The following is a 21,161-nucleotide window of genomic DNA, read 5'->3' as shown; positions in this document are numbered from 1 at the left end:
AAAAAAAAGGAAAAATGCCACCACCCTCCCTCCGTTAACCTGCAACCCCCCACTCAAAACGTAACCCCCGCAAACCCCTCCCACTGGATCCCCACATCACGGTCCGTAAACCCGGGGTCGTCGTTCGCGTAGTAGTTCCTTCTTGGTGCCGGTAGGGCGTTGGTGGTGGTGCGTGCCCCATCGCCACCGCCGCGACTGGTCCGGCGGCCTCGGGGTGCGTTTCTTCCTCGCCACGCTCTGGGGGGGTCACGGAACACTCAGTGGGATATCGCACACCACGCGATCAGAAACCGATCAGCGGACTTACCCACCCCTCCCCCTCGCCCTCCTCGCGCTCCTCGCACCCGCAGCCCAACCCCTCCCCCGTCCACTCTCCCGATCCCTCTCGGCCTTCTTGACCCTCCTCGCCTCCTTCCGCGCGACGGCGGCGTCGTCGAGGGGTGTGGGCGCGAGCAGCCAGTCGAGCCGGCCGGCGGTGGAGGTCGGGTTTTCGAAGCCGAGGAGGGGGGAGAGTTGTTCGTCGTCGTCGTCTTCTCCGTGCGAGTATGAGAGGGGGTCGTCGACGAGGGGTTGGGAGAGGGATGTGGGGGTGGTGGTGAGGGTGAGCCCGGTCCTGTCGTCGCGATCGGCGTCAAGACCGATCCCATGGTCGTCGTCCTGTTCATCATCCCCTTCGTCATCCGAAGTGAAAACCAGTGCTCGTCCCTTGCCTAATGCCAAGCCCCAGTCACCCCAAAATCAGTTTGGTCACCCTCGAGACCCCGCCTCCGATCAAAAAAAAAGGGCAAGACCCCGTACCTTTATCCACCGCCCTTGTCACCGGACCACTCTCCCCAAACAACGCAGCTGCAAGCGCGTCCTCACCCTCACGCTCGCTCACACCCCCGGTCTCAGAAACCGAGTCCACTTGCACGATCCGCGATTCGCTGTGTGTCGCTGTCCGGTCTGGTGGGTGGGGATTATGAACTGATGAGAATCGGGCGTTTCCCCTGCACGGTACAAAAAGCCCCCGAAAAACTCACCTTTCACTGCAGGTACTGCATCCTCTTTCCGAAAAAACCTGCGAATGCCCTGCTCCTTCCCGCCGCCAATCACACCGCCCCTCAGTACCCCCTCCTCCTCACTACTACTACGTTCACCCACGACGCGTTTCCGTCGTCGTTCCGCCATCTCACTTAACCTCTTCGCTCGGTCGGCTTTACTAGCTTGCTGTGGTGGCGGCGGCGGGGCACGGGAGGGTTCGCCGCGGACTGTGTGATTTTGATGCGGAGAGGTGGGGAGGGGGGAGTCGGAGTCTGTTTGGCAGGTTGCGGCGTGGACTGCGATGGTGGAGAGGGGGAAGGGGTTGGAGCAGAGTGGGCAGTCGATCTGTTTGTGGGAGTGGGAGTATAAGGTCAGTCCGTTGTGCGCAAGAAGAGGGGAGATACGGATGCGAAAACTCGGCGAAGATAGGGTGAATACTTATACATACATAATCCTCTCCACCAGCTTCTCCTCCATTGACGTCGTTCATACCCATCTCCTCATCACTCCGACCTGCGTCATACCGCCCACTAACACCGCTCCCGTTTGCCGGTCTCCGCGGGTCCCCAGCCTCCCTCGGCAACGCTTTCCGCGCCGTGTCTCGCTTAGCCGTGCTGATCGGTGTCACCTTTGTCTGTTGTCGCTGTTGTGGTGGTGGTGGGAAGTCGGGGATGCCGCAATCGGAATCGAGGTCGATCACAACGGGACTTTTATCACGAGGATGACTATCACGCACTGTTTTGGGTGATACTTTAGATCGTTTGGGCGGACTCGCCGTCTCGTCAATAAGATCAGGCGTCAAACTCCGTTTGCGTTGCGTCCGCTGTTGTGTGGGTGGTGGTGGTGATTCAGACGCGGCGAGATCGAAAGGCAATGTGGGTATGTTGTCTGCGGTGACTAGCAAGGGAGGGGATGGCGCGTCGTCAAGACCGAGATCATCGCCAAGATGAGCGAAATCGAACCCGAGACCACCGGCGTCGAGATCGGGTTCAGATAAGTTGCCAGTTCCAGGACCATCGCCAGACAATCCACAAACATCGTCGACACCGACTAAACACTCATTCCCGACACTCAGTTCCGCAATCGGCGTCGGCGAGCGTTCCTCGTACTCCTCAATCCCCGCTTCAATCCGGTTCTCGATCCCGTTCTCCACGCCATCACTCCCCTTCGTATCCTCCAACTCCGGAAACGTAACATCATGCACCAATTCGCCCGTTAGACTCCCACCACTCATCCCCGCGGTTCTCGGGATGTGCATCGGTGAGGACAGGCGTGACGAGAACCGGTATGGGGATTGTGACTTGGCCGGTTTGTAGAGCGTGTAGAGGGATTCGATGAAGTGGGTGTGGCGGCGGCTGCGTTCTGCGGGGGAGATTTTGGAGGTTGATGGGGAGGCTGAGGGGCTTTTTGTGGGTGGTGGGCGAGATTTGAGGGTTGAGAAGGCGAGAGGTGGTGCGAGGTTGGCGGGTGATGGGTTTGGGTTGCGGGATTGGGAATGGTGGTGAGAGATGGCGGGTGCGGATTTGGGGATGGGAAGTGCTTTTCGTTTTGGCGCTGGTGTTCGCATGGGGAGTAGCATGCTGTCCGAGTCGTCAGGTGTTCGATTCGGGGCAGCTGTTCGCTTGGGGAGTACCACGCCGCTTAGGTCGTCCTCCGCCGTTCGTTCGTTCGCAGGCTTCCGTCCAGTCAGCACCGCGCCGCCCACTTCACCGGCCTTTCGTTTCAGCATCGCAGGCTTCCGCACAGGCACAGTCACCTCCCCCGGTTCATCCGCCGTTAAATCCACTTCTATCAGATCCCCATTCCTTCCACTCAACCCACCACCCACGGGTACGTTCTCCGGGCCCCTTTTCCGCGCAGATGCTAACCCACCCTCCCGACCCTTCCGCCCCTCTTTCTTGGCCACCGGCGTCTCAACCGTCCACTCATCCGACTCCGAATCCACCACCACTTCCACCGGTTTCCTGTTCACCGTCGTGCTTCTCCCAGTACTCCCATTCCCACTCCCACCCTCGCCACCTTTCCGCCGCCCAATCGGGGTACTCCGTTTCTTCTTTGGCGCCAGATCAAAGAAATCGTCTTCGGAGGGTACGTCGCGTGAAGGTAGTGGGAACGGGCTATTGCTGGTGGGTTTGCGTTTGAGGCCGTTGGTGCGGTTCCAGGTGAAGCCGGGTGTGGTTGTCGAGGGAACTCGCACGGTGCTGGTGCTGGATCGGTGGGGGGTCTTGAGGACTCGGGCAGGGGTATTGGGGGAGTAGCTGTCTGACATTCTTTTGTAGGTCGGTTGGGGTTGGGGGTGATTGTGAGGTTCGGCGGGATATCAAGATGGGTGGGGATAGGTCGCGCGGATGCGGTCCTCGACGGTTGACTTGCCCGGACGGTTCCTATGCTATGCGTTGGGCCAACGACCTCCGAAAGACAGCTGCCCCGACGGGTTCTTTCGGGGACTTTCTCAACCTCGAGTTGGGAGATAGCAAGCGGAGTCGTGTTGGACAAGGGTGGCTGGTGTCGGACGGCCCCGCCCCTGCAGCGAGCGGACGACACTTTTGCTAGGTGAATGAAAGACAGCCTCCACTACGCTATGGCTCTGTTTCCGTGAGGGAGAGCCATGGGACTTGGTCTGAGTAAGTCTCTAGTACTGAAGCGCCTGTTGAGAGTCTTGAGCCTTGTGCTGAGCCCGTCGTTGCGTGTCCGAAGGGTTGCATATGTACATACAGCACTGTCAGTGGGTGCTCTCCCTGCTCTTCCCTCCTTCCTTCTCTCAGGGTTTGTGCTTTATGGGACCACACACACACATGTACAGTACAGCGACAGAGCAAGGACGTCGTTTTAACTTTTCTCAGGTGGAATTGAGCAGCAACCCACAGCTCTGTGAATCAGATGGATCGCATGAGAGAGCAAAGAGAAACGATGCACGCGTTGGGCGTCCTCGGTCGGGCGTCGAAAGACACTTCTGCCCCCAATGCCTCCGACAGCTCGGAAAAAAGGTTTACAAAGACCCATTTCTACACTAATGATAGAAATGGCTTCCCACTGCAAGAACGTAGTGAGGGATAGTGAGGAACTGTCTTCAACTTTTGACACACAGAAATCCACTGAAAAGGAGTGCCGTGTTCTAATAAATTGAAGGTCTATCTTAGACCCGGGAATCCTGGCAGATTCAGCGCATAAAGCATTAAAGCCAGACTAATAAGGGTCTTCTGATTGAAGAGTAGGGGGATTGTCTTCATAGAATCCGTCGAGCACCAATGGACAGAACAAGCACGAGGCAGAAAGAGGGAGCCCATGCAGGAATCCGACAGACTCAAGAGTCAGGGATACGATATGCAAACGGGGGCCGTCGTCTACTTCTGTGCTTTGTTTTGATGGATCGACTTCCAACCGTCGGGGCGGGTGAAGGAAGAGCACAAAGGGAGAGGATCAGGACGAATATAGCAAAGAGTTCTCTGTCATGAATTTTCAGAAGCAGAACTGGCATAACTTTGTCGTTTCATCACATCCAACGGCCTTTTTGTCTTTTCCTTGGCGCAAGGTGGTTACCCCTTGGTTTGCCGTGCCGTTGTTTTCTTCGCTCGTGTGCCGAGTGCTGCGATTGCAAGTAAGGGTTGGCTCTGGCGAGGTGAGTCGCTGAGCATCCGGGGCTTTGCAATAGCAACGCAATCGGTTACACAGCAGATGGAAGGGCAATTGCGTTCCTGCTTGCTGTCGTTCCTTGCGCTTGTCCTTGTCCTTGTGTGTCGGATGGCAGATCGCCTTGAAAGTGCAGTCGGAGCGAGAGCGGGAAGAAAACCAACTGAGCCTTTTATACGCGATTCGAATTGAACGCCGAGTCTTGCCAAGTCACATGCGCCCACGTCCGCACCATTTAATCTCGAGGTGTGACTCTCGTAGTGTGCCCTGTGAAGCCGGCATGTCCATCACCCATCTGGCTATCCCCCCCCCCTTCGCATTCGCACAACATGGCCTTCTCAGCGTCGTCTCCCAAAGAGGGTATGCACTTCTCAGACAGGGCAAACGCTACCCTCTTCCCCACAGGTATACACTACCACTCGTGACCTCGTCCTTTCCCCCAGACTTCCATCCTCACCCTTCCCACTCAGACGACCCAACCTTAATATCCTTCGACTACGGCGCTCCCGGCCCCACCCTCCTCCCCACCTCTCTCATCACCCTCGCCGCCGCCGCCCGTTTCGCCCGCCCAGACGCATCCAACGCACTGCAATACGGGCCCGTGACCGGAGACAAGGAGTTCCGATATGAGCTCGCGCGGTTTTTGAGGAGGGAGTACGGGGATGAGGACGTGGATATGGAACGGTTGGTGGTTACGAGTGGGGCTACGCAGGCTTTTTTCAAGTGAGTTTTAGGGGTGTGAGGGGGGAGGAGAGGCGAGGGAAGAGCACGATTGGAGATGGACGCAGATGCACGCGCGTGAGTGGGGGCATTCCAAAGTGGGAGAAAGGCGTGTTCTCCAATTGGATTCTTCACGCGTTCTTCCTCCTCGACGTTCGACTAACGAGCCGCCCCCCAAAAGTCTAGTAACTATCTTTACAAACCCCGCAACAGTGTTCCTCCTCGAAGACCCAACCTACTTCCTCGCCGCCAAAATGCTCCGCGACCACCGCATCCCCTCCTCCCGCATGGTCGCCATCGAAACCGACGCAGAAACCGGCATCCGCGTCGACCTCCTCTCCACCGCCCTCGACTCCCTCTCCGCTCGTGATCCTCAACCACCAGATGTTGCCGGAACATACCCCTACGTCCTCTACCTCGTCCCCACCCACTCCAACCCGACCGGCTCAACCGTCCCCACGCCGCACCGCGAAGAAATCCTTCGTCTGGCCCGCAAACACAACATACTCGTCATCTGCGACGATGTGTATCAGCTCCTGCACTACGACACCGCCACGCCCCCGCCGAAACGACTTGTCGCGTTCGATGATCTGGCGGGTGAGACGGGCGGGAACGTGATCTCCAATTGCAGCTTCAGCAAGATCTTCGCGCCCGGGGCTAGGTTGGGGTGGATCGAAGCCCCGAAGCGGATCGTGGATGCCATCAAGCTTGCCGCGGTCTCTTACAGTGGTGCGTTGTTACCCCAACCCTATTGATCGGTTTTCCGCAAGACTAACCCCCCCGAATCGATGCGTATCCAGGCGGCTCTCCCAACCACCTCACCAGCAACCTCCTCATCCCTCTCCTCCACGACAACCACCTCCACACGCACCTCACCCACCTCCGCACCCAATACTCCGCGCGTCTCACCGCCATGCTCACTGCCCTCGACACCCATCTCGGATCCACGCCCGGTGTCAAGATACATCGCCCGAAGGGCGGGTACTTCGTCTGGGTGGAGTTACCAGCGGATGTGGATACGACCCTGTTGAGGAAACGTGTCGTGGAGGGGTTGCAGAGTGGGGAGGTGGGGCAGCAGCGGGTGACGTTTAAACAGGGGGCGGACTTTTCGATGAGTGGGGATGGATGTAGGAATGCGCTGAGGCTGGCGTTTGCGTACTATGAGCCTGAGGTGATTGCGGAGGGGGTGAGGAGGCTTGCGCTGGTGTTGAGGGCGGTGGGTGTGGGCGTTTAAAAGGGATGGAAACGGATGCGGGTTGTAGATAGATACGGTAGGTGCATGGGACGGTGAGGGTGTGCTGATGACGATGCGTTCTGTGAGATATTTCCCCTGGTGATGTGCGTATGAGATGTACTGTAGATCGACATTTTTGTGCGTTGTATGATACAGACTGTCAGGAGGTCATTGCTATAAGGAGCTCTCGTATAATCTTAGTCCACTCTCGCAATTCAAGTCCTGCTCTCAAGAGATTGCAGTGCGAGGCGATCTCTGCCGAATATAAGGGAGGAGGACAGTGCGCGCACTTACAAGCTTTCCGTTGCCCTCGGGAAAGATGAATCCGTCAGTTTCGCGTTTGTCATGTTTGTTTCTCGCGTATGTGCAGAACGTGACAACCACCGAACCCCATATCCCGGCCGACATTGTGGGCAAATCACTTCCACCGGAACGGACGACAAGGACCCCTCGCACAGCCGACGTCCGCGTCTGTGGGCAGACTCTCGTTCCTTGATGTGCTCGCCGCGGGAGGACATGGACACTGTCGGGGACGCGTCAGTTTCGCGTTGTGTTTGTCGCTCCTGTCATATATCTGCCCGAGTCGCTGAACAAAAGGGATCGGTTTTCTACGGGCTTTTCGGAGATCGTGCCGTAGTCGTCGGGGATTATGATGTGCACGGCTCGCTTTTCGAACAGAGGTTTTTGGGTGAGGATGCCTTCCTACGGTATGCACAGAGGCGCACCCACCTTTTACTCACCTTGCTGTGCTGCTGACGCCCGCTGAATAACGTCCTGCTAAGCGGCAATCGTGGTGCCTTGACCCTGAGGAGTAGCATCCGAGTGCGATGGCCACTTGAGTTGAGGAGGACGGTCCGAGGTGTGAAGTAACCTTTGGCGGATACTGATATCAAGCAACCCCCCGCATATCCACCCATCACACCGTACCACACTGCAAGAACGATATTCAAAGCCCACATCAAAAGCAGCCATGTAAAAAACAAAGAACCTAATCAACGCGCTTGGGGACTTTGGGGACAGGGGTCGGATATACAGGGAATAAGGGTAATAAGTGAAAATAGGTAGGGCCGGCATATTCACCTTCGGGGAGGGGGGGGCGACGATGAGGTGCGATAGATACATAGATAGATACAAGGATAGATACGAGATATATACAAAATTGGGGGGAAAACAAAAAAGAAGGACGGTATACATCACCCACGCTGTCGGGTTGATGGGGTATCAAGCGTCGGGCGCTTCGTTGATGGTGATGAGCGGCGTTGTGGACGGGTCTGAATCGCGGCGGTATCTGTGCTCCTCTTCGCGGTGGATCACGTCGTCGAGGATGTGGATGGCTCGGGGGAGGTCGCCGGCGTCTACCTGTACAAAACCCAAAATCCCCAAACGTAAATGTGAGAACTGACAGCAATACGAGACATCAAAACGAAACTGCATGGGGTGTGTGTGTGCACTTTACCAGTATATTAGCAGTCGTGTAAGTGCTAACATAAAGCAGATCAATCTGGCTCCTCGCCAACGGCTCCGACATCGAGTACACAATCCCACACCGATCCAACCCGTAATCGCTCAAATCGACCTGAATGCATTTCAGCGCTTTCAGGCTCGCGCTCGTGTTCAGGATGTGTTCCGGGAAGACCTCCAGGAGACCTTCGTCGGCGATGACGGAGATGCCTTCTTCTGTTGCGGTGTAGTTGAAGAAGCGGCCTGCGACGGGTGGTTCGGCGGAGTGTGGTGATGATTGTGATGATGGGGTGAGGGTTTCCTCGTAGAAGAAGACTTTGACGAGACTGAGGGCCCATGTGTCGATGTATTCGCGGTTCAGGCCGACGAGACGGACGGTGTAGCGCGGAATGAGTTTGCGGGCGATGAATTTCCCGTTTTGGAGGAGGGCGTCGTCGGATGAGGATGTTGATGATTTAGGGTTGGAGGGTGAGGATGGGCTGGAGTCCATGCCTGATAGGGCGGTAAAGGGTGTGTGTAGGATGTTGCGCGTGGGTGAGGACGAGCTGTAGGTGGCGTCGGAGTAGGTCGGTGCACCTGCTGCCGGTGTTGTGGGAGGTGTGCAGTCGAGGTCAAGGTCGTCGAGGTCGAAGAAGTGGAAATCGTGCGCTTGGAGGGTGGATATCACTAGCGACATCCGACGTTCTTTCACCTTTTCGAAGAAACAAAACTTTGTCAACCATCAACTTTCAACGAATCATCAACCCATCAACCCATTAATCCTCAACCCAGCAACCACCCATCAACAAATACGTGGATGAGGGGAGTGTTGCGCCTTGGGGGCAATGTGGTGCTTGCTTTGCTCGCAAAAGATCTGAGGCTCGCTGAGGTTCGCTAAAGAATGCGTGAGGGGAGTATTGCGCCTCTGGCTCGCGAAGCGTTCGCTCTGGTTGACCTCGCTGACACTCGGTCTCTCAGACTGACCCAATGCTCGCCTGGTGGCTCGCCTGCCTCAAGCATCCCTGCTCCTCGCTTCGCTCGCCGCAGACGCTCACTACGTTCACGGTACTCACAAAAACATAATCCGTCTGATAAGTCGACAAATAAAAAATGCTAACACCGGCCTTCGCCAACGGAGACGAAATCTCATTAATCCGCTGGGCCGAGTTATCCAGCCCATACCCCGAGTCCGAGTCCACCTGCATAGCGCGAAACGGGTCGGCGCATATGATCAGGCCGGGGCAGCTGACGGCGGCAAAGTCGTGTTGGACGGTGTCGACGTCGGCTATGATGGAGACTTCGAGGGCGTTCTCGGTGTAGGAGAAGAAGGAGGCTTTTCTGTTTTGTTTTTTTTTTCAAAACACTGAGTAAGGAAAGTCATGCGAGACGGAGGATACGGGAGGGGGAACATACTCTCTGAAGAAAAGGTTCTTTACGACGGGTTGCATGATCCCGTACAAGGAAGCCTTGGGGAGGGTTATGAGCTGCAGCCTCATGGGGAGGATGGTGATGCTCATGGCTCGCTCTCGTATTTGAGCCTCCCTGCGGAGGGAAGCGGTGGTGAGACCGAGACAGTAGCGTAGGGTATTGGGGGGCCTTCCTTCCTCCCGACTGGTTGGTGCGGAGTGCTTTGGGTCCGTTAGGGATCTATCCCCGCCAAAGCGGCTGTTGTTGTTGCTGGGGGATTGGACGCCGTGGGAAGTGGGGAGAGGGATTGAACGCCTCCACAGCGACGATTTCGACGCATCGGGCCCTTGCTGCGTCGTGCACAACCAGCAGCGGTGCTTGTCGGCAGACTATCGGGAGACCATCCCTCGGACGCACTGCACTGTATATGTAGGACGAACCGCCGCCGTGGTGCATCCTCCTGCGACCTCTCTCCAGCTGCAGCTGCGGTGGGACTTGTAACACCTCCTGACAGCCGCTCATCGTCATTCCGCCAACGGAAAGACGAACGTACAGACCACCTCCTACTCTCCTACTGCATCGCCCCGGCCACAGTAGCTACATACAGTACCGTCGCTCTCCAACCCCGCCCCCGACCCTCGTCTCCTCCGGATGCCTGTGCTGCGAAAGTCGAGCGACGTGGTGCCAGGCGCCTGAACCTTCACTCTTTTCCCTGCACCCATTAGGAGTGTTCTTTTCCTCCTCCTTCAAAATACAGCACACTCCCAACTTTCCGGGATAGATATACGACATGGACCCTCAGGTGAGTGTCCCAGCAGATTAAACGTCTCGGTTACCTCCCGCTGACACCAAACCTCTATGTCTGTTTCCGGCAGACATTCTACAACCGCCTCCACAAACGGCCCTCCCACCCGGTCATGGGTTCCAACCCCAACCCCAACCCCATCTACTCCTCCACCCACACCGGCCACTCCTCCGTCCCCTCCGCCGCCGCCTCCTCGTCCACCGACCTCCCGCCCTCCTCCCTCCGTCCCGAATCCTCCCTTCCCCCATCGAGACACCACCCCGCCCGCGAGCGGTCAGAAAGCTCCGTGTCGGTGCTATCTCCGAGCCTTGTGCGCAACTTACACAATGCGCCGATGACGCGGCCGGGGTTCAGGAACGAGATGGCGAGACAGCAGATGTTGGGCCCGCCGTCGAGGAGCCACTGGAAGCCGGACCAGCATTCGATGGGGTGTGATGCGTGCGGGCAGAGGTTTACCTTTTTGTTTCGGAGGCATCATGTGAGTCGGGGAAATGCGGGGGGGGGGGGGGGGGGGGGGGGGCGGCGGGTGGTTGGTTGGGGCGCCTTTCACCTCTAGAAAACGGCCGGCTCGCTGACCATCTCCAACCTCTATTTTCTCTCGAAATCGAAATCAGTGCAGAAGATGCGGCGGCGTCTTCTGCCTCCGCTGCTCCTCCCACTCCATCCGCCTCGACCAGGACTGCCAATACCACCCCTCGGGCGCCCTCTCCCGCGTCTGCACAACCTGCTACAACATCCTACAACGCGCACCCCCAAAGGCCGCCCCCGCGCCGTTCGGCCCCGCCCCGCCTCGCCCACATCATCATCCACCACCACCACCGCATAGTCATCTTTCGGATACGGAGAATATACCCGGACGCGTGGTGCCGTCGGTTGCGGCGAAGGCGGTGCCGATTGGGACGGGCGTCGAGAAGGGGCGAGGTGGGTTGGGCGGTGGTGCGAAACGGGCGGTTTCCACGGGGTGGGGGGGTTGTGGTACCGTTTCCCAGCTCACCCAAGTCCTTTTTCCCCCTTTTACAGAAAACGACAAAACAGGCATGTCCCTCATGTCCGTGCCCTCCGACTGGCAATGGTCCACCTTCTAGTCCCCGCCATAGTGCAGACCACGTTCCCCACCCACCGCAACCAAAACAGAAACCACCCCCCCCCCCCCCCCCCCCCAAAGAAAACATGTATATAGCCCCCGCACGTCTCGTAGCCCGCCCCCGCACTTAGTAGCTCCCCAGAGGAAGACATCCACCACCAGCCTGTTGAGTAGTGACCGCAAACGCCCCCAGGAAATGGGGGTGTGATGTTCCCCCCGATAGAAAAAGCGGCTTTTCTTTCGATGCTTTTGAATTGTTTTATATTAGAAGGGGTGTTTTGATCCGCTTTGTTTGCGTGAACGAAAGATGGGGTTTTTTGCGTAAGAGGGGACGGGGGGTGTGTCTTGTGCGTATATGCGCAGGGATGATCCACCCTCATATGCAAAAACTCATATCAAAGAAGCGGCATAGGGGATAGACGCCCTGTTTTCCGCCGTCCTACAAATCCTCGACGCCGTGCACGCCGTCAATGTCCTGATGCAGATAGGGCGTCTGATGACCGGACACGCCATACGCAGCGGAGGCGTGGCCGGCGGCTCCGTACAGGCGGTATTTGTAGATCAGGAGGCCGGCGAGGCCGACGGGGCCGCGGGCGTGTGTTTTGTTGGTGCTGACCTAGAAACCAAGTCGAGTAAAAAACGTCAGTGGGCCTAATGAAAAGAGAGGGGGGAGGAAGAAAAACGATAAAAGACGGTAACGTACCCCAATCTCCGCGCCAAAGCCATACCGAAACCCGTCGGCGAACCTACTGCTCGCGTTCCAGAACACGCCGGCGGCGTCGACATCGCGCATGAACCGCTCCGCTCGCTTCTTCTTCTCTGTCACGATGACGTCCGTGTGGTGCGATCCGTGCGTGTTGATGTGCGTGATGGCCGCGGCGAGGGAGGCGACGGTCACGAGGGTGAGGGTTAGGGAGAGGTGTTCTGTTGTGAGGTCGTCGGGGGTGGCGGGGGTGGAGGGGATGTTGAGGGAGGCGAGGCAGGCGTGGGATTCCTGGTCGGCGCGGAGTTGGACGCCGTGGTTGACCAAGGCAGCGGCGAGTTTGGGTAGGACGGTGGGCAATGCCTTGCGGTGCACGACAAGCGTCTCGGCTGAATTACAGGCGGCGGGGTAACTCGTCTTTGCGTCCACGACGACTTTCACGGCTTTGTCGACGTCGGCAGAGGCGTCGATAAACACGCTGCAGACCCCGTCGGCGTGGCCGAGAACGGGGATACGGGTGGAGGATTGGATGTATTGTACGAGGGATTTGGAGCCGCGGGGGATGACGAGGTCGATGTAGGTGTCGAGGGTGAGGAGGGTGGCGATTTGGGAGCGGGTAGAGACGAGTTGGATGGCGGTTGGGGGGATTGGGAAGGGTTGGTTCGCTCGAGTGGCGGTTTCGACGTCTTCATCGTCGTCGTCGTCGTCGTCGTCGTGCGTGACACCCGCAACCTTGTTTTCCGCCGCAAACTCCCTCCCAACATCCTCCAACGCCTCCCTCAAGACCGCAAACAACACCCGATTACTCTCCGCGGCCTCCTTCCCGCCCTTCAAGATAACCGCATTCCCGCTCTTGATCGCCAAACACGAGATCTGCACCACCACCTCGGGGCGAGCCTCGAAGATAATCAGCAGCACGCCTACGGGGCAGGTGACGCGGTACAGGTTGAGGTCGTCCGCGAGACGCCGCGCGAGGGTGATTTTGTTGGTGGGGTCCGGGAGGGAGTCGACGTCGAGGACGCCTTGCAGGAGGGAGGCGAATTTGTCGCCGTGGGACAGGTCGAGGCGGGCGAAGAGGGAGGGGGAGAGACGGCCGGCGTCTACTTCTTTTTTGGCGGCCTGAGGGGAATGGAGAGGTGGAGAAGGTGAGGAATGATCATCAACAGTCTACGACTGATCAACTCATCAACCATCAACCCATCAACGGCCATCAAAACGGAGCGGCGGTTTGAAACCATACCCTGCTCCCTCCGCTCGCGACAAGAAGGTTGGGGCGATCTGCAATCCTAGTCCTCCGACCTCGCCACATGCAACCATTCCTGCACCTCCGGCGCAGTGCGCTCGCCTTCTCCTCACTAAGCTCACAACCCTCAAGCATTCTTGCGCCTTCGGGGGGCATTTGGCTCGACACCGCTCGCCTTCTCCTCGCTTCGCTCAGAACCTCAATCATTCCTCCGCCCCCTCCCCCCTCCCCTGCCCTCCCTCACCTCCAAATCCCTCCGATTAGCCTCCAAAATCGCCCCCCTCCTCTCCGCCAACAACTGGTGAATCCGCCTCAACGCCGCCGACTTGTGCGCCGGGGTCGCGGACTGCAGGGCCAGCGAGGCGGTGCGGGCCGCTTGGGCGAGATGGGCGGGGTCCTCGGACTCTGAGAGTGTGGCGGGGTGGGTCATTGTTGATGGGTGCTGAGGGGGGTTGGGAGCTGAGGAGGGGGGGGGGGGGGGTGTTTATGAAAAATGCAACGCGCGAGAAGAGGCTTTCCCCTCTGATTCATACGGCTACTATTACATGGACCTCCTCTTTTCCAACCCTGGGGACGCAGAAGAGAAGACAAACCCCCGGTCTTTTCTCTTCGGAAGCTGCACGAAAACCATCAGCTCTCTCTATGGACGAAACACAAGGGGGCATCGCAAAAAGCTCCTTCTACGGCATCGCAAAAAGTACTCGGTGACCGTTTTCGCAGCTATTTCGCCCATGTGCAAAAATGATTTCCCTCCGCAGGGGGTCCTAGGTGACCGTTTTCGCAGCTATGTTCTGTATTTATGGGATATATCTATGATTGCCAATCTACGCTTCAGCACTTCTTTGGGAGTCATCGCAGACACGTCGAGCGATGCCCCCTTTCCTGATGCCTGTGTCGTGAGATCAATGATGGTTGATGGGAGGATTCTAGCGTACTCCCCCTTCGGGCGGTGTTCAAATCCCCAACATCCTCCAAACCCCGTCCCACGACCACGCCTTCTCGCCTCCCTCATCCCCCTCCTGTTCCGGCGTCTTATGCACCATCAGCAGGATCAAAAGCACCGGCAGATGCACCAAACTCGCAAAGAACAGCGTGCGCGCACTCTTATCATCCGGCCGTTTCCAGAACGCGATCGCGGGGATCAGCAACCCGGCGTTGACGAGGGTCGAGTCTAGGGCGAACCACGTCGTCGCGAGACCGGTGTACGTGGCGAGGTAGGATATTGGGAAGAGGGAAGCGGCGTACCGGAGTGCCACGCGTGCGTTCAGCGCTGGGTCCGTCACCGACATCATCCTGTATCCGGCTTTCGAGTAATCTGGGCGGAGGTTCCATGCAAGGGAATTGAAATGCGGGAACTGCCACGCGTAGAGGATGAGTGCGAGGATGTACGCACCCGAATCGGTTACTGGTGAGATGGAGTTTGTGGCAGCTGCCCAGCCCATAAGGGGGGGTATGGCGCCGACGATGGCGCCGGCCCAGGTGTTGGCGATGGATACGCGTTTTAAGGGGGTGTAGACGCAGGTGTAGAGGAGGATGTTGGCGAGGCCGAGGGAGGCGGTTAGTGGGTTGACGTAGGTGAAGAGGAGGGCGGTGCCGGCGACGCCTGCGCCGATGCCCGCGGAGAAGGCGTGGAGGGGGGATGCCGCGTGTTTGACTAAAGTGCGGGTGCGCGTGCGGGCCATTTGGGCGTCGTAGGGCTGTTCGGCCCATTGGTTGATGGTGTTGGCGGAGGCGGAGCAGAGGGCGGTTCCGACGGTTGTGATGAGGAGCGTGCTGACGGTTAGAGAGCCGGGAGAGAGCGCGTAGCCGGCCATGGCCGTCAGGACAACGAAGGCGGAGAGTTTGGATTTGGAGAGGGCAAGGTATATGGAGGGTGTGAATGGAGGCGCGGGCGACCAGCGGAGATCTCGAGGCGAGACGACGGGCTCATCGATCGATGGGGATGTGGGTGGAAGTAGGGGTGTCGGTGGAGGGGAGGTTGGGTCAGGTATTGAGCTGGATGTTGAATTCAATGTTATCGTCGTCGTTCCTTGTTGTTCCCCTGCTAAAGGCGTTCCCTCTGCACTCCGCGACGCGCCTGTCGTCGTTCCCACCTCCTTCCGCCCTCCCAGGGATCCCGACGCTAAGGACGACGCCACGCGCGCATCCGGCATAGCCCATATCCCACTCGCCGGCCTCGACCGTGCCCCTATGTTCGTCCGCCCACAAAGCCCCCGTGATGGTGTTTGAAAAGCAGCTAGGAATGCTGCAAATGGCGACTGTTTCGACTGTTTTCGCCTGGTGCCCAAAAATCCACTGAAAAAAGATAGGTTCCGGCTGCGCTCATCAGGTATCCTCGTGTCGCTTCTGTGCTGTAAGTGAGCGCATTCCGCAGGCCTCCGCTGATGCCGTTGTTGTGAAAGGCGGTGGGTTCGCCTGGATGCCTGGGAATTCCGCGCCGTAGCGCTACCCTCAGCAACGGAAATGCCTCGGCAAGCGATCCTGAACTGCAAGTGGGGCTGCCACATCGTTCGAACCTTCTTCCCGCTGTCCGACTTGTTCGAGACGCTGAGCGAGCGCCGGACGTGCGCTTTGCAGTTGTTGTTTTTGGGGCGTGGGAAAGAGGAACTTGCAAGGCCTAGTTAGCAGTCTGGTGAGTAGTAGCTGCCCGGGGGACGCCCAAGCCACGCGGCCTGCAAGCCACCCCGTGCGCCACACGCGCTTCCCAGACTCCCCTTGCCTCCCTTGCCCTGCGTTTCCCGTTCACTCCTACTGTGCTGCAAAGAGGTGTGTCGGTCACGTAGGAGTACTCACTTATCCCACGGATAGCAGAGGAAAGTGGCCAACGACGTGAGCTCCGTATCGCTCCACCCCAAAGCAACAGACCCGGAAGCCATGGCGACGGCAACAGCACAATACGGCAAACTGCACCTGAAGACAAACTTCAAGGTCGCAACCACAATCGAGTCCACATACACCGGCGGAAAAGCAGTCGTCACAGCCGATGAGCGCTTCCTCATCACCCCCGTCGGCGACGACGTCAACGTCATGGACCTCGCCACCGGCCACCAGGTGTTCAGGCTGAAAGGAGAGTCGGACGTCATCTCCTGTCTCGCCGTAAAACCGGACGGGGAACACTTGGTCAGCGCGAGTCAGAGCTTGCTGCTGAAGCTGTGGGACTTGGAGACGGGAGACGAGGTGCGGAGTTGGAAGGCACACGAGGCGCCGGTGATCGCTATGGATTTTGATGCAACGTCGACGTTGGTGGCGACTGGGTCGGCGGACAGCACAGTGAAGGTGTGGGATGTGGACGGAGGGTTCTGCACACACAACCTCAAGGGGCACGGGGGTATCATCAGCGCCGTTAAGTTCCACTCGGACAAGAAGCGTATTCGGCTGGTGTCTGGTAGCGACGACTGCAAGATCCGTGTGTGGGACCTGCACAAACGGGCGTGCGTCGCGGTTTTGGACAGCCACGTCAGTGTGATAAGAGGTCTCGATTTCAGCTTGGACGGGTCCCTACTGGTGTCGGGAGCGCGAGACAAGGTGCTGAACGTTTGGAATATGGGCACCTACGAACTCGAAAAGACCCTGCCGATCTACGAATCCGTCGAGACGCTCGGTGTCTTGCCTGCAGACTCGCCGTTTGCGGAAAAGGGGAACTTGGTGGTCTACACGGGCGGAGACAAGGGTATCATGAGGATATGGGACGTGGCATCAGGGACATGTCTCGCCACCCAGGCCGCAGAGGAAAACAACAAGCACGAGATCTCAGGGTCGGTCTACCTGAATAGCACGCAAACCCTCGTTGCAATAACCACCGACCAGAACCTCCTCTTCTACGATGTGACGGATAACCTTAAACGAGTCCGGCAGATCGCAGGATACAACCAAGAAGTCCTCGATCTCGCTCTGGTGGGCAAAGACGACAGCCACCTCGCCGTCGTAACCAACACCGAACAGCTGCGCGTCTACAACCTCTCCACCATGGACTGCGACATCCTCTACGGCCACACCGAGATCATCATGTCCGTCGCCGCCTCCCGCGACGGCACGATGCTCGTCTCCGGGTCACACGACCACACCGCGGTCGTATGGCGATTCAACGCTGATGAGGAGGAGAACGCAGACAACAGGTGTGTCAAGGTCGGCACCTGCGTAGGCCACACCGAACCCGTCAGCGCCGTCGCCTTCCCGCGCAAATCCAACGGCTTTGTCATAACCGGCTCTCACGACCGTACCATCAAAGTCTGGGACATCCCGATCACCCCCTCCTCATCCTCTGAACCCGTAAAACTAAAAACCCGCTACACGTTCCAAGCCCACGACAAAGACATCCAATCCATCGCAGTCGCTCCCAACGACAAAGTCTTTGCCTCCTGCGCCCTCGACAAGACCGCCAAGTTGTGGTCAACCGACGACGGCCGCCTCCTCGGAACATTCAAAGGCCACCGTCGCGGGCTGTGGAGCGTCGCCTTCTCCCCCGTCGACCAGATCCTCGCAACCTCCTCAACCGACAAGACCATCAAGCTGTGGAACGTGACCGATTTCTCCTGCGTCAAGACCTTCGAGGGCCACACCAACTCCGTCCTCCGCTGCGCGTTTCTGTCCGCGGGGATGCAGCTCGTGTCCTGCGGGAGCGACGGGCTCCTCAAGCTGTGGACGATTCGAACGAACGAGTGTGTGGGCACGTTGGATGGACATGAGGACCGGATATGGGCGCTGGCGGTCACGAAGGACGAGACACGCGTTGTGTCCGGGTCGTCGGATTCGACCGTCGTCGTGTGGGAAGACGTGACGATCCAGGAACAGGAGGAGAAACAGAAGGTGCATGAGGAGCAGGTCTTGCTGTAAGTGTCGCCTCACAGAAAAAATCCCCCCGCCTCCCCAAACTCACCCTGTCGTTATTTTTCCGTTTTTGTTTTTTTTAGTGAACAAGACCTCTCAAACTACCTCCACACCCGGGACTACAAACGCGCGATCCTCCTCGCGCTCCGCCTCTCCAAACCCCACCGCCTGCTCGCGCTCTTCACCGACCTCCTGCACACGCGCCCGGACCGCGACTCCACAACCGGCTCCCTGGCCGTCGACGCCCTCCTCCCGCGTCTCTCCCCGCCCAACCTCCTCAAACTGCTCACCCATCTCCGCGCGTGGAACACGAACACGCGCCACGCGAGGGTCGCGCAGACGCTGCTGTATGTGATTCTGCACGGCGTGCGCCCCGAGACGCTGCTGGGACTACGGGGCGGGAGGGAGGTCGTGGAGGCGCTGGTGGTGTATACGGAGCGGCATGAGCGGGCGGCGGGGGAGGCGGTCCGGGGGAGCTTTTTGGTGGATTGGACGGTGGAGAGGATGGGCGGGTTGGATGCGGTGGACGACGAGTCCACGGAGGAGGCGATGGAGAACGGAGAGGGGGATGAAGTGAGGAGGTGGATTGAGAAAGCGGGGGTGGGGAACGGGCATGTGCATGGCGCAGGGGCGATGTTGGATGGGTCGTCGGAAGGAGAGGAGGATGACGAGGACAGTGAAGACCAGGACGAGGCCGAGGACGAAGACGCTATGCAGGTCGACACGTAAACGCCCGGATGTCCCCGCCCCCCCCCCCCCCCCCCCCACCGCCGTACCCTACTTCGGACACTATGCCGCAATAACCGTACCGCAAGGGCCCGCCGCGCCTCACCACCCCAGCGCACCGTCTCGCATTAGGATAGGCATAGCATAGACAGCGCTGTATGTATAGAACCGCCAGCCCGCGCATCTATCATTATTTCTGTATTCATAGGGTTCATGTGTAAATTATATTCGGGGAGAAGAACATGAAAGTTGATGATTGCGAGAGATACCCAACCTAGTCTAGCTCAACACGCTGGTCCTTGATGCTAAAAGTACGCCTCTGAAAAGACTCTCCACACCCCGCTACGCAGTCTCCCCCAACACCGCCCCCAACAACCCGACCAGCGCCTTATTCTCCTCCCCGGTGCCGACCGTGATCCTCAAACACCCCTCGCACCCCTTCTCCATGCCCCTGAACCTGACCACCACCTGGCGGGCGGCATGCTCCGCCATGCGTTTGTAGACTGCGTGGGCGCGGGTATTACACGGCTTCCCGTCTCTCAACACGGGGATGAGGATGAAGTTCGCGTCCGTGCCGCCGCGGGGGGGTGCGAGGTCCGGGAGGGTGGCGAGGGCGGCGATGAGGGCGGAGCGCTGGGAGGTGATGCTGGCGACATGTTCGCGCATCTGGGCGACGCCTGCGGGGGACAGGGCGGCGCGGGCGAGGAGGGAGGTTGGGGTGGAGATGTTGTAGGGGGCTTTTGTGGCGTTGAAGATCTTTGTTATTGCGGGTGAGGCTATGGAGATTCCCAGTCTAACAAAAGCGTCAGATTTTGATAAGTTGACGATCCCCGTACGATGATGATATGAGGGGTGTGATTATGAGTTTGGGACGTACCGGATCCCCGCTAACCCGAAACTCTTGCTCAACGTCTGCGTCACCACCAGGTTCGGGTATTCTTCCGTCCACGTCGCGACACTCGCACCAGGCTCGCAGAAATCGATGTACGCCTCGTCGACGACCACGACGCCTTTGTAGTGTTCGTAGTCGAGGAGGGATTTGATGTCGGCGTGGTGGAGGAGGGTGCCGGTCGGGTTGCCCGGGGAGCAGAGGAAGAGGATTTTTATCGTGGGGTCGGTGCGGAGGTGGTGTTTTATCTGTGTTGGGGGGTGACGGGGGGGGAGGGGGGGGGGGGGGAGGATGAACGATTGGGAAGGGTTTGTCAACAAAACGAAAACATGGAAAAAAGGAGATGTGCCCGCCAGTAGGGTTTCGAAGTGTGTCCATCATCCTCTGGAGTGTGAAATGCAGCGATTTTTCGGAGCGCCAGCGAGAGGTCGGTGGGCAGAGCAGCTCGCATCGCTCGCAAAAGGATCTGCCGCTCGCCGCAGCTCGCTAAGAGCGGCAGGGAGGGGGACCATTGCGCGTCTGAACGCAATGTGGCACGTTCCGCTCGGGCAGAGTTTAGCTCTCACTTCACTTGCGTTCGTCCTCGCTGGGGCGCTAACACTCGCCGCTCTCCCACGAATACCCACCTCATCAACCCTCAGCTGAAACCTCCTCCCGTCATCCCCCGTCTCCAACCCCACCTCCACGACCCCCACATCATTGACCATCGCCACAACCCCGTACATCCCATACGTCGGCGGACACACCAACACCTTCTCCACACCGGGCCTACAAAACACCCTGACGATCAGATCAAGACTCTCATCGCTGCCAACACCCAGAAACAGGCTCTCGGGCCCTGTGGTCGGGTTGAGCGCGCGGAAGGAGGAGATGAGGTGTTTGAGGGTGGGTTGGTGCGGGGACGGGTAGCGTTCGAGGTGGGTGTCGGTGGGCGTGTCGGAGGTGGCGGGGAGGAGAGAGGGGGTGGAAGGGAGCAAGGAGGGGGCGAGGGTGGGGGGTAGACAGGTGCCGAAGGAGTTTTCGTTGGCGTCGAGGAGGATGCCGGTGGAGTAGTCGTCGCGGGCGCAGCGGTAGGGCTGGGGGTTGGTGGGATGGGTGAGTTGAGTTCATTGTCTGGCGTGCGCGAGTCTGGTCAACGGCAAGGCATTACCTTCAGCGCCAGGATATTGGGCCGGACGGCGGCCTCGAGCGAAAAGTGGTGGGGCTTCGTCATCGTTGAGGTTCCGTTCGAGGTTCCTCGTTTTCACACTGTATCGGGCTCCTTAAACACTTGTACGAAAGGCGGCTGCGACCCACACTAGACGAAGGAGTGACAAGCGAGGCAGAGGCCACTTCCAGTGGAGGGCAGATAGATATGTGAGGGAGGGAGGCAGGCGGCAATGTTGCGGAGAAAGGAGAGGGGGGGGGGGGTTGGGGTTGCTTTCTGGAGG

At 58.6% G+C, this 21,161-nt stretch overlaps 9 protein-coding genes across 9 annotated transcripts; 4 read left to right on the top strand and 5 right to left on the bottom strand.

The window, feature by feature from the left end:
* Window positions 1-53: 53 nt before the first annotated feature.
* Window positions 54-3,292, bottom strand: EV422DRAFT_571392 (uncharacterized protein; the record flags this gene model as incomplete). The annotated part of the gene is made up of 5 exons (XM_053072987.1): window positions 54-237; window positions 308-710; window positions 799-945; window positions 1,023-1,368; window positions 1,472-3,292. The coding sequence occupies 5 exons, from the start codon at window positions 3,290-3,292 to the stop codon at window positions 54-56; spliced, it is 2,901 nt and encodes a 966-aa protein (XP_052921830.1).
* A 218-nt stretch (window positions 3,293-3,510) lies between these two features.
* On the top strand, window positions 3,511-4,096 carry EV422DRAFT_272614 (uncharacterized protein). The gene has a single exon (XM_053065881.1). It carries the CDS (start codon window positions 3,729-3,731, stop codon window positions 4,035-4,037), a length of 309 nt encoding a protein of 102 aa, XP_052921829.1. The 5' UTR covers window positions 3,511-3,728; the 3' UTR covers window positions 4,038-4,096.
* Window positions 4,097-4,942: 846 nt separating this feature from the next.
* On the top strand, window positions 4,943-6,835 carry EV422DRAFT_544264 (putative aminotransferase). Its single transcript, XM_053071380.1, has 4 exons — window positions 4,943-5,058; window positions 5,124-5,376; window positions 5,555-6,102; window positions 6,174-6,835. The coding sequence occupies exons 1-4, from the start codon at window positions 4,983-4,985 to the stop codon at window positions 6,605-6,607; spliced, it is 1,311 nt and encodes a 436-aa protein (XP_052921828.1). The 5' UTR covers window positions 4,943-4,982; the 3' UTR covers window positions 6,608-6,835.
* A 1,063-nt stretch (window positions 6,836-7,898) lies between these two features.
* On the bottom strand, window positions 7,899-9,790 carry EV422DRAFT_272412 (uncharacterized protein). The gene is made up of 3 exons (XM_053065878.1): window positions 9,461-9,790; window positions 9,121-9,385; window positions 7,899-8,759 (listed from the first exon to the last, which is right to left on the bottom strand). The coding sequence occupies exons 1-3, from the start codon at window positions 9,562-9,564 to the stop codon at window positions 8,025-8,027; spliced, it is 1,104 nt and encodes a 367-aa protein (XP_052921827.1). The 5' UTR covers window positions 9,565-9,790; the 3' UTR covers window positions 7,899-8,024.
* Window positions 9,791-10,113: 323 nt separating this feature from the next.
* On the top strand, window positions 10,114-11,409 carry EV422DRAFT_272286 (uncharacterized protein). The gene is made up of 4 exons (XM_053065877.1): window positions 10,114-10,256; window positions 10,330-10,737; window positions 10,874-11,180; window positions 11,280-11,409. Exons 1-4 carry the CDS (start codon window positions 10,245-10,247, stop codon window positions 11,342-11,344), a joined length of 792 nt encoding a protein of 263 aa, XP_052921826.1. The 5' UTR covers window positions 10,114-10,244; the 3' UTR covers window positions 11,345-11,409.
* A 219-nt stretch (window positions 11,410-11,628) lies between these two features.
* Window positions 11,629-13,759, bottom strand: EV422DRAFT_272488 (Aldehyde/histidinol dehydrogenase). The gene is made up of 3 exons (XM_053065879.1): window positions 13,287-13,759; window positions 12,047-13,165; window positions 11,629-11,959 (listed from the first exon to the last, which is right to left on the bottom strand). Exons 1-3 carry the CDS (start codon window positions 13,494-13,496, stop codon window positions 11,783-11,785), a joined length of 1,506 nt encoding a protein of 501 aa, XP_052921825.1. The 5' UTR covers window positions 13,497-13,759; the 3' UTR covers window positions 11,629-11,782.
* Window positions 13,760-13,823: 64 nt separating this feature from the next.
* On the bottom strand, window positions 13,824-15,885 carry EV422DRAFT_544253 (UbiA prenyltransferase family-domain-containing protein). The gene has a single exon (XM_053071379.1). The coding sequence runs from the start codon at window positions 15,794-15,796 to the stop codon at window positions 14,243-14,245; it is 1,554 nt and encodes a 517-aa protein (XP_052921824.1). The 5' UTR covers window positions 15,797-15,885; the 3' UTR covers window positions 13,824-14,242.
* A 148-nt stretch (window positions 15,886-16,033) lies between these two features.
* On the top strand, window positions 16,034-18,860 carry EV422DRAFT_623130 (WD40-repeat-containing domain protein). The gene is made up of 2 exons (XM_053074212.1): window positions 16,034-18,118; window positions 18,200-18,860. Exons 1-2 carry the CDS (start codon window positions 16,164-16,166, stop codon window positions 18,843-18,845), a joined length of 2,601 nt encoding a protein of 866 aa, XP_052921823.1. The 5' UTR covers window positions 16,034-16,163; the 3' UTR covers window positions 18,846-18,860.
* A 99-nt stretch (window positions 18,861-18,959) lies between these two features.
* EV422DRAFT_544247 (pyridoxal phosphate-dependent transferase) lies at window positions 18,960-21,138 on the bottom strand. Its single transcript, XM_053071378.1, has 4 exons — window positions 20,882-21,138; window positions 20,358-20,807; window positions 19,720-19,979; window positions 18,960-19,635 (listed from the first exon to the last, which is right to left on the bottom strand). The coding sequence occupies exons 1-4, from the start codon at window positions 20,942-20,944 to the stop codon at window positions 19,185-19,187; spliced, it is 1,224 nt and encodes a 407-aa protein (XP_052921822.1). The 5' UTR covers window positions 20,945-21,138; the 3' UTR covers window positions 18,960-19,184.
* Between the last annotated feature and the right edge of the window lie 23 nt (window positions 21,139-21,161).

This window comes from Fimicolochytrium jonesii, assembly GCF_025526975.1.
Source record: "Fimicolochytrium jonesii strain JEL569 chromosome Unknown EV422scaffold_33, whole genome shotgun sequence".
NCBI lineage: Eukaryota > Fungi > Chytridiomycota > Chytridiomycetes > Spizellomycetales > Powellomycetaceae > Fimicolochytrium > Fimicolochytrium jonesii.
The sequence above is the reverse complement of the archived record's forward strand: the minus strand, read 5'-3'. Positions and strand labels throughout refer to the sequence as shown.